Source organism: Miscanthus floridulus, unplaced genomic scaffold, assembly GCF_019320115.1.
Source record: "Miscanthus floridulus cultivar M001 unplaced genomic scaffold, ASM1932011v1 fs_647_6_7, whole genome shotgun sequence".
NCBI lineage: Eukaryota > Viridiplantae > Streptophyta > Magnoliopsida > Poales > Poaceae > Miscanthus > Miscanthus floridulus.
This window is the reverse complement of record NW_027097060.1, coordinates 84,476-94,873: the sequence shown is the minus strand read 5'-3', so window position 1 is coordinate 94,873 and position 10,398 is coordinate 84,476. Positions and strand designations below refer to the sequence as shown.

Here is a 10,398-nt window from a genome sequence, read left to right as displayed (position 1 = left end):
TCTAATTAATTAATTGAGAAATATATTATAGAGGGTATTTTAGTAATTGAGGTTGTGATCTTCTGAAACTAGACGTAACCCTCTCAGTCCCTCTGCGGCATGTTCCGCTCGGCCGATACGCCCTGCTGGCCTGCCGCCCTGAAGTCTCGATAGGGTGCTGCCGACCCAGACGCCGGCGCCACGAGGCCCTAGACGCCGCTGCAGCCCGACGCTGCTCAGTTGCACTTCTTCATCGACCCCGCAAAGCAGAGCTCGGGCATCCTGTGTTAGGGCCATATCATCATGTTCCTGCCGCAGGGTCCGGTCTTCCTCCTCTCGCTCTTGAGCGATCTTTCTGTCCATGGCCTCACGTGCTTGCATCAAGTCAATGTCGAGTTGAACATGTTGGTAAAGGACGTTTGCATCCATGCTCCTTGCAGTAACATAACGTTGGATTAACAAATGAACCAATTCTTTTCATTAAATGCCTACACAATGATGTTGATTGGTTACGGTAAGTCCCAAAAGACTGCAGAAAGAAAATGCAAATGTATGACCAATTTTTCTCCTAAGAATCCTAAACAATGATGTGTGCTCACCTATAGCCACCTGGAACAAGAGGATCGGCGACGTGTGCAAAGGGCGGAGGAGCCAGGCGGCTAGGTGCAAACATACGAGATGAATGGCGGCCGTAACCTAGAATGGCTGATTTACCCTTATTTAAAAATAAAATGCAAAAATAAAAAACAGATCTTGCCCCCACGTATTTTGGTACTAGGTCCACCTAATTTGGTATTATCCCTACCTATTTAGTACCTCAGGTATTTTCAGTTGGGTACCTCCTATTTTTCTACCGTCTGATCTTGCCTAATGGATGGCCCATGTTTTTTCCAACCATTGTAAAATTTCTCTTATTATGGTGAAATTTCTTTTATCTAACATGACATTATTCTCAGCGGCCACAAAGTACAAACACCTAGCAAGATGTAGGTATCACCTAGGTACCTCTAGGCGCACCAGAGTCCGTCCGCCTGCCTAGCGCCTAACGCTTCTTCAAAAAGTGCACACTTAGCAACTTTAAGAGATAATAAGTATTAAAAATTTATGTATAAATTTGGACCAGCGACTAATTAAGATTCCTTACCTTTGCTGCTTTCTCTAATGTGCTCGTATTCTAACCCAATACTCAGATAGATACTTTCTATGTATCAAATTGTGATAGACATACCAATTATCCCAATTAATAGTTGTTCATTTTGCACTTTCATGCGTGTTAGGCATAGTAGTTAAGACTCCCTCTCATGTGACTACATTCTAACACAATACTGATAAGTACTTTCTTGTTTCCTTGCAATGTTGTGATAGGCTTTACTTACAATTATTTATCTACTTTTTTTTAATCCTAGTTCACATTTTTACCCATTCGTATCGCATTTACACGTGTGTTTAATTTTGTATTCAGGTAATACTTTCTTTTGTGTTTGTGCTCTAATAAAATATTCATATAGATATTTCCATATATTTATCCTCTTACGATAGACTTTATCTACCAATTAAGTTATATAGTTATCCATCACATTCATATTCCACATTTGCATCGCATCTTCATGTGTAATCAGTGTGTTTTAGATGAAACCTTGGATTTAGCTGTGTATCCAGCTTGGAAATCAACATGCTCATCTTTATGCAGCATATATAGTCTGCATAGAGTCCAATTGGTTGCTTGCATTACAACTGCATTGCATTAGGGGTTATGTTTATGTAGCATACCGTTAATCTGAACAAGGCTATGCAATTTGCTGGTGTCTGGTTTGCAATATACACTATTATGCACGTGATTGGTTTTTTTGGATAGCAAACTGTAAACTGTTATCCATATGATTGTTTGCCCCCAACCTGCAATTGATAGTTTGATCAGAGAACACAGTTGCCGCAGTTGATAATTTTGGAAGCCATTGGCACATAGTATCAGAGAATTCAGTTGTTGTTTTTGACAGTCAGAGAATCCAGTTGTTGTAAGGGCCTGTTTGGTTCCCATGGACTAAAATTTGCACTTTAGTTGGACTAAACAGCCAAACACTTGAACTAAAAGTGGACTAAAATCCTTTAGTCCTTTAGTCCAAAAACCTGGACTAAAGTGGACTAAAACTCTCTTTCACTCCCCTGCCCCTGTCATTATTGCGCCGAACCAACTCCCCTGCCCCTCCCGTTTCCCCGCCGCTCCTCCCCATTTCTGGTCCCTGCGCCGCCACCTTCCGCGGTGCTTTTCCCACTGCGCCCATCCGTTCCCTCGTCGCCGGCGGCAGCTCCCGCCCGCTGGTACCTTCCCCGCTCTCGCCGGCCGCTCCCCCTCCCGTTTCCCCGCTTTTCCCGCCGCTCCTCCCCACGCCTGCTCCCGACGCAAGCACGGCATCCAGGTCTGGCCGCCCCCCACCACATCCTTCTTCCCCTTGCCTGATCCACCGCCCAAGGCCCTCCCAACGCCGGATCCACGGCCTCCTTACCTCCCCATGCCGGATCGACCTCATCCCGGCCCTCCCCAACACCATGGACCACAACCGTGAATTTCTCTCTCAAGGTTCTTCATCGCAAGGTACCCGAAGCTTCCTCCCCTCCCAGGACGCCAGCGATGAATATGATTTCGGGCCCTTCACCTCGCAGCCAGCTCACAGCCTCTCCGTTCATCACCGGCACATGGAAAACCTCGACCTGAACTCGCAGGCCGACGTGTTCCCCAACCTGGACTCGTACCAGGAGTTCCTCCAGGCCAGGGATGATGGAGTGAACTATCCCCTTCCTCCTCGTGCCCCTATAGGCAGAGGGCTTGGTCGTGGCGGAGCTCGTGGAGGTCGCCGGGCGAGGTCTGCCGGATCCACCGGAGGCAGAGTACAAGGACGCAGTGGAGCTGTTGGTAGCCGCGGAGGTAGAGGGGGGGACCCGTGGGGGAGGTAGAGTTGGTGGACGCGGTGGTGGCCACAACTTCGACCATCCACAGGAAAATGGCAGTGGCACCGGTGAGGATGAAGATGAAGACTCCCAGGGGGTAAGCCACAACTTGGACCTGTTCCCTGTAGATGAATGTATGCTAGATTCTGTATGCTAGATGAATGTGATGCTGAGTATTTTTTTTCATGCTTCTGAGTGCTAGCTATTTGTAGTTTTTTTGTGAATGCTAGCCACATATTCTGAATGTTAAATGAATGTGAATGCTAGCCACAAATGCTGAGTATTTTTGACATGCTGAGTTTTTTTCATGCTTCTGAGTGCTAGCTATTTGTGATGCTGAGTATTTTTTGTGAATGCTAGCCACAAATTCTGAATGTTAGATGAATGTTAGATGAATGGTAGCCACACTATTTTTTGACCATCCACATTAGAGGGATACAGATTGCTGCCCTGTAGATGAATGTTAATGCTTCTGATTGCTAGGTGACTGCATATGACAAGGCGAGTTGGACCGAGGAAAACACTCATATTTACTGTGATCTAGCGGTTGAACAAATAAGGGCAGGGAATTGCTTGCATGGTACAATGTCACGTAGAGGGTATAATATGATGAGACAAGGTTTTCTATTAAAGACTAGACTAAACTTAAATGTCAAGCAATTGAGGAACAGATGGACTCAATGCAAGACTTTGTACTCCTTCTGGACTATGTTGAATACTAGTACCGCACTAGGTCGAAGACCTGATGGCACTATCATAGCATCAGCTGCATGGTGGAAACGGGAGTTAGAGGTAACTGAATTAGTTTTCACTCCCATGTACTTTTTTCTTTATTGTTGCTATGTTTCTGATTACTTGTTTCTGTTTTTCCAGGGAAGATCTGAATGTAAGAAGTTCATGCATGGTGTTCCTACTTATGTAGAACAACTTGCAGAGATGTTTCATGGGGTAATAGTTGATGCATCATCTTCTTGCATCCCTGGTTCTTCGCATCAACAAGAAGAGGTGTTGGCTGATGAGGAGGGTGAAGATCAAGAAGGAGAAGGCTTTGTACATAGCCCACTAAGCAGTAACAGCCGCAAGAGAACAACTAGTACAGCAGACACAGCCGCAAGTCCAGCTAAGAAGAGCAAGAGCCCAATGATGAAGATGTTCCAGGGGATTATAAGTGAGTTGCAGGTTAGTAGAAACAAGGATGAACAAGCACTGGCAGAAATGGCAAGACAGAGGGAGGAGGAGCTGGAAAAGAGGCAGAAAATGAGGGAGGAGGAGTTACTGAAGAAATAGAGAATGAGGGAGGAAGAGTTTGAGAAGAGGCAGAAAATGAGGGAGATGGAGTCATAGAAGAAGAAGGAAGAGGCTCAAGAAGACATAAATAGATGCTTGTTTTTGGTCAAAGATGCTGGAGCAGGACCAAACACACAAGAATTTTATGTTGCAACAAGACTGTTTCATTCTGAGTACAACAGGATGGTCTTCAACATGATGGACACTAAGGAAGACCGACTGACTTGGCTGAAGAAAGCAGTCCAGGATTACAATAACTACTGAAGACCTTAAGCTTAGGACTAGTTTGAAGACCTTATTATTCAGAACATGTTTTAAGACCTTTAATGCTTAGTCTTGTTTGATGGTGATGTTACTGTGTTAAGACTTGTTAAGACTTGTTACTATATTCAGAACATGTTTTAAGTCTACTTTGTGGTTCTTGCTTTTGTGATGTTTTCTGATGATGCTTTGTGGTTCTTGCTTTTGTGGTTCTAGAAGCAATTGAGAACACTGACATGTTCCTGTTCCATCTTATAGGAAGAAGAAAATGAGTCTGATGATGATCAATGGGAAGAAGATGATAGAGATGATTATGATCGAAGAGTACAGACATACATATTCGAGTCTCAGAAGAAGAGGAGGAAAATCATAACCATAGCTGCTGCCTTGATGGGTATGTACCATTTTGACACTTACATGAACAAAGCGGCTTATAGAGTAGCTACAGAAAGTGGTTTTGAATGGGTTATGAGGACACTAGGAAGTAGGATAGCTTGCTTCAATATGTTTAGGATGAGTGAAGGTATCTTTTTGGGGCTCCATAGTGTGCTAGTTGGGTCATATGGATTGAAGTCCACTAGGAGAATGCCATCTATGGAGGCTTTAGGGCTGTTTTTATGGATATGTGGTGCCCCTCAGTCTGTTCGACAAGCTGAAGATTGTTTCACAAGGTCACTGGAGACAGTATGTAGGAAGTTTGATAAAGTTCTACAGAGTGTAACCAAGCTAGCAGTTGATATCATTAAGCCAAAGGACCCACAGTTTAGGACAGTCCATCCTAGATTGCAAGCTCCTCGCTTTACACCGTTCTTTGACAGTTGCATTGGAGCAATAGACGGGACACATATCCCTGTTGTAGTACCAACTAGCAAGGTAGTACAACATACGGGACGACATGGATATACAACTCAAAATGTGATGGCTATATGCGACTTTGATATGAGGTTTACTTTTGTCGTGGCGGGATGGCCTGGATCAGTACATGATATGAGGGTATTCAAAGATGCCATTGACAAGTTTGGAGACAAATTTCCACATCCACCTGAAGGTATTGACTTTTTCTTTTCTATGTTGTCTCATTAAAGCAATACTTGGCATGTGACTTGCATAAACCATTTGACTGCTATGTGTAGGAAAATTCTACCTTGTTGACTCGGGTTACCCAAACCGACCGGGTTATCTTGCACCGTACAAGGGAACTAAGTACCATATCCCGGAGTTTAGACAAGGACCAGTGCCAAGAGGTAAAAAAGAATGGTTTAATTATGCTCATTCTTCACTTCGTAATGTCATTGAGCGGTCATTTGGAGTTTTAAAGATGAAGTGGAGGATATTGCTTGACCTACCTAGTTATCCTATGCCAAAGCAAAGTCAAATAATTATTGCGTGCATGGCACTACACAATTTCATTCGAGATAGTTATTTGGGGGATGCGGACTTTGATTTGGCTAATAGTGACGAGAACTTTGTTCCACTCTCGGAAGCATCGTCTTCTCAAGTATCTAATACACGTCATGGAGATGAAGATCACACCATGAATCAATTCGGTGATTCGATAGCCGATGGGTTGTTCAATAGAGCATAGATGTCTACTATTTAATGGTGATGTTATGTTTGTCGTGTGCTACTGTTGTATGGACAATTTCCTCCATTTGTATGAGTGTTTGAATGTGTATGATGTTTTGTATGAACATTTTCATATCGCATGGGACCTTCATATCGCCTATTTGAATGTGTATGACGTTTTGTATGAGTGTTTGAATGTGTATGATGTTTGTATGAGTGTTTGATAGTGACGAGAACGTTTTGTATGAGCAAGGTCTTGGCGCCAGGACCTTTATATCGCCTGGGACAGCAGGGTCTTGGCGCCACCATGACTTTATGTTCTCATTTTTCTCCACTATTTTGGCTCCAGTACGTGGTCTTGGCGCCTGGACATTTCTCAACGGTTTTGGCGCCAGTAGCGTGATCGCAGGGGTAAATGAGTCATCCTACCACAACATTTATTACTTTTAGTCCATACTAGTTTAAGTAACCAAACAGTACTTTAGTCCATGGACTAAAGGTGGACTAAAACTTTAGTCCATGGACTAAGGAACCAAACAGGCCCTAAGTTGTAACTGATGATTTAGTCAAAACAATGCTACAAGGGATCAAGTTTCTCATATACCTGCGCTGGGGCAGAGCAACTTGAGGATCTCGATGCTCTTGTTGCAGTTGCAGACCACTTCGCGGCATTCGGCGTCCCACAGCATTGGCATCGAGGCCCTGTCCTCAAACCCGCCACTCCGCAGCGCGTACACCTCCCAGAGTCCTGAGGCTTCCAGTCGCCGTAGAGCCGGTCAGGGCTGTCGGGCGTGAAGGAGCTGCTATGCCGAAGGAGCAGGAAGGGGCACAGAAGGCCCCCGTCGCGGGGTCGGACATCGCCGCCTGCCACATTAGGAGCTCTGCTATGCCGCGGTCCAGCCGTGGCGCATGGCAAGGATGAGCCACGCGCGGGGTGTTGTAAGGTGTTACAAACTTATTTAGCACTAAGATTTAGACCTAAGAGAATTTATAGAAATGATTTTTTTGGATTTTAAAATTTAACTTATGTTTAAAAGTGTCATTTTGGCGAATTATATTGAACAACGGGTTAATTAGTTCCTAGATGTTCTGATTCTACGAGTTAGTACGATGTATGGACTTGTGTATGAAATGCGTAGTTGTTAAAATTAATTCAGTTTAGGTATGTTAAAAATTACGGCAACACACACACGCCGCACACATACACAACACACTAGTGGATGCCTGTGTCCACGCCTAGCCTCGTCGATGCCTTCCTGCGCGCTGGCCTTGTTGCCAGTCTCGCCTCTGCGGCCGCGTTGCCGACGCTGCTTCTCGGCGGGCTGTCCCGCTGCCGCTACCGTGTCCTAATCTCATGCTGGTTAGCCGCGTTGGGATGTGGGCTGCGCGCAGGGTCTCGTCGCCATTGGTGATTGTGGCGCATTCCTCGCCTCTTGATCCATCTACCCCATCGTACATCCGTGCCGCTTCACAGTCATCGCTTAGTGGCCGTCAGTCCTGGCTTCTGGGGTGACAAGGCACCTCACTGCCATCCATCGCTAGGTGACGTGGTGCGTCCCCCGCTCGGAGTCAGTCATCCAATTTATTTGCGTCGCACCACGTTGTTGAGTTGTCGTTTGCTCTTCTTTTCTCTGCTTGCCTGCCTCTGCTTGTCCCTTCTCTGCTGGATACAACTGCTGTACTGGACGAGCGTAGTGGCCATGTGTGCTTGCTTCCTCGCGGCCTTGCTCTGGAACACCCTATAGGAGGATTGCCGAGTCGTTCCTCGTTTTCCCACTCGCACTTGCTCAACACTGACTCCGTTCGCTCTCTCTTTCACTCCTGCTGCTACCGTCGGCGCCGACGTCGCTATGGCCCGCTGTCGTCGCTGCTGCCTCGCACGCTCATGCTCTCTCTTTCTCTCCCGCGCCCTGCAGCGCCGTCGTGGCCACGCCGTCTGTTGCCTGGTCCCTTGCGGGCGAGCGCAAACCCCATGGTCCAGCGTCAGTACTGCAGCCCCGCAGCGCTGGGCCATGGCAGCCACCACTAGCTTAGGGCCGCGCTGCCGCGCCGCACTTCATGCCCACCGGTGCTAGCCCTTCCCCTCGCGAGCGCATGCGCACCCCCTCAGCCCCACGCAGGACCTGTCGTTCTGCTCCACGGCGCTGCCCCTCCCAGGCGCCTCCTCCGCTTCGGTCCGCGCCGTGGCCAGGCGAGCCCGGTTGTGGTCACGTGCCTTCCCTGCCGCCGCGGTCGTGGCCTCTGCACGTCGTGCGCGTGGCCGGCCACTGCTTGCACTTGCAACCGCTCCCGCCACCCGAGCCGCAGCGTCCTCGCCGTTGTCCACACCATGAACATCCTCCCTTCTGGTCCAAAATTCGTCGTACACAAGGTATATCCCTCCAATTCCTTGAACCCCAAGCACCGTGAGGAAGTTATAGAGGGCTTCAAAGTGGATCGGAAGCCATTAGTTCAATGGTGTCCACGTATGTGTTGTTTTCGTTGTTGACCGCCATGGGTGTGTCTGTGACCAGCTTGGCTCGGAGCACCCCCAAGCCTAACACGACTAGTAGCGGCTCTACATCGACCTCCCAAAGCCCCGCGTGTACGTTGTTGGGGTGGAGCTAGGCCCGACGCCCTCGCCATCGCGTGCGTCATTCGCGACTGCCCTGCACACCTCTGCCGTGCGTGGCTGAGCCACCACGGGGCTTCTCTGGTGGCGTCGTTTGCGCCCACCGGTGTGGTGCGACCCCCACAAGCCCCCACACCACCCCTCTGCCGCCGTCGTGCCCTCCCTGGTCGGTCTTGGCCGCCGTCAGTGCGTCCCCGCCATGGTGCTCTGCTCTGATGTTGCTCGGGACTGGGGAACGGTGAAGATAGGCAAATATAAGGTGCTAGGCGAAGAACGGGTGACTCATTTGAATAGTGAGCTTGATCGTAGGTTTATTAGTTAAAAACCTAGGGTCCTTTTTGTAAAATGGATAGCACACCTTGGGCTTTCCCCTTTTGGGCCAGCCTGCTCCCGCGCGTGGGCTAGAGGCTCACTCATGCTGGACCAGCTTTCCATCAGATTGGGCCAACTTGGGCCGAAATGGCCTGCTTGCGCTGTCGGCCTGCCGCCACCGTGCCTGGGCCACGCGTGCGCGTCGTGCGCCTGGGCCACGCGTCCGCGTTGGGGCTACTAGGCCGCTTAGCTGCCGCCAGCCCTTTCCATTTTTCTAAATGCTTTTTTAATATAGGTTTCTAGTTAACTTGTAAAATCAATATAAAATAGTATAGGCATCCAAAAATTGTGAAACTAATTTTCTTAGGTTCCTAAAATCAGGATCTATTTGTTAGTATAATTTGTTCACCTAGTTTTAAGATGTTTCTAGGGTTGCTCTAATTGATTTAGAATGCTTAATATTTTGAAAATATAAACTTATAGAAATTTTTGTGGTAAAATGATGATAGTGTTGACTCTAAAAATTTTGTAGTGAACTCGTAATAATATTAGTTACTCACTGTAATTTTTATAGCTCCAGAATAATTAGTTCGTTAGGTTAACTATTGAGCCCTAGTTTGGATATATATTAAATCAATGAAATAGATAAAGAAATGCCTTGGGGTTTCATGACTAAAGCAATTGTTGGGGAGCAACGCCTTATTCGACAACATGGATCCACAGTCTAAGTATGGTCGTCGTTAGAACTAGCTCGTTAGCTTGAGAGGCGTAAATCGTATTTTACGAGTCACGGTTGCAGTTGATTAATTATGTCTTTGCATTGCATAACATAATAGGGATGTCGATGGATCGCGGAGTCATCGGGAGTTGCTAGAGAAATGGTACTTTTGGAGATCATGTCGCCATGATGGAAAGCTAACTTCTGGTTAAATCTTACCCAGACAAGCCCCGGTGCATAACCCCTACTTTTCTGCACTTTAAATTATATTTTTGCATTAAGTTTTAAGGAGTTGAATGAAACCCACTTGCATATATATATATATATATATATATATATATTTATCCTATGAGTTTTACTAGTATGATAGGATCGTGTAGATTGCTATGCTACATCACTCCAATAGAAGTCGAGTGATTGTCTGTCACTCGGGAGAGATAGGAAATTTATTACTGTATTATTATCACTTGGAAAATATAAATGGTGGAAATGATAAATGGTGACCGGGCAAGGATATGGTTTGGGTATTGGTGGGTGTAAGAGGTTGTGTCCTACGGCCAACGGGGCATAGCTTGGTTACACTTTTTCCCTGTCTGTGTTGGTTAAGGACCGGTCGTTGCATTGGACGATGGGCAAGTCACAGACTTATTATCTCGAGCACATACTTGGGTATGGGCGTAGGAAAGACTTGTTACTCTCTTGTCATGGGTTCTGGCTC

At 46.7% G+C, this 10,398-nt stretch overlaps 1 protein-coding gene across 1 annotated transcript; it reads left to right on the top strand.

Moving 5' to 3' along the window:
- Positions 1-5,391: 5,391 nt before the first annotated feature.
- LOC136532530 (protein ALP1-like) lies at positions 5,392-6,058 on the top strand. Its single transcript, XM_066525117.1, has 2 exons — positions 5,392-5,521; positions 5,607-6,058. Exons 1-2 carry the CDS (start codon positions 5,392-5,394, stop codon positions 6,056-6,058), a joined length of 582 nt encoding a protein of 193 aa, XP_066381214.1.
- The last annotated feature ends 4,340 nt before the right edge of the window (positions 6,059-10,398 follow it).

Bases quoted from the DNA above. Each gene is read 5' to 3' on its own strand.
- LOC136532530 (XM_066525117.1), top strand. From the start codon at position 5,392: ATGGCTATATGCGACTTTGATATGAGGTTTACTTTTGTCGTGGCGGGA. The intron at 5,522-5,606 runs GTATTGACTTTT...TGCTATGTGTAG, and splicing joins ATTTCCACATCCACCTGAAG to GAAAATTCTACCTTGTTGAC.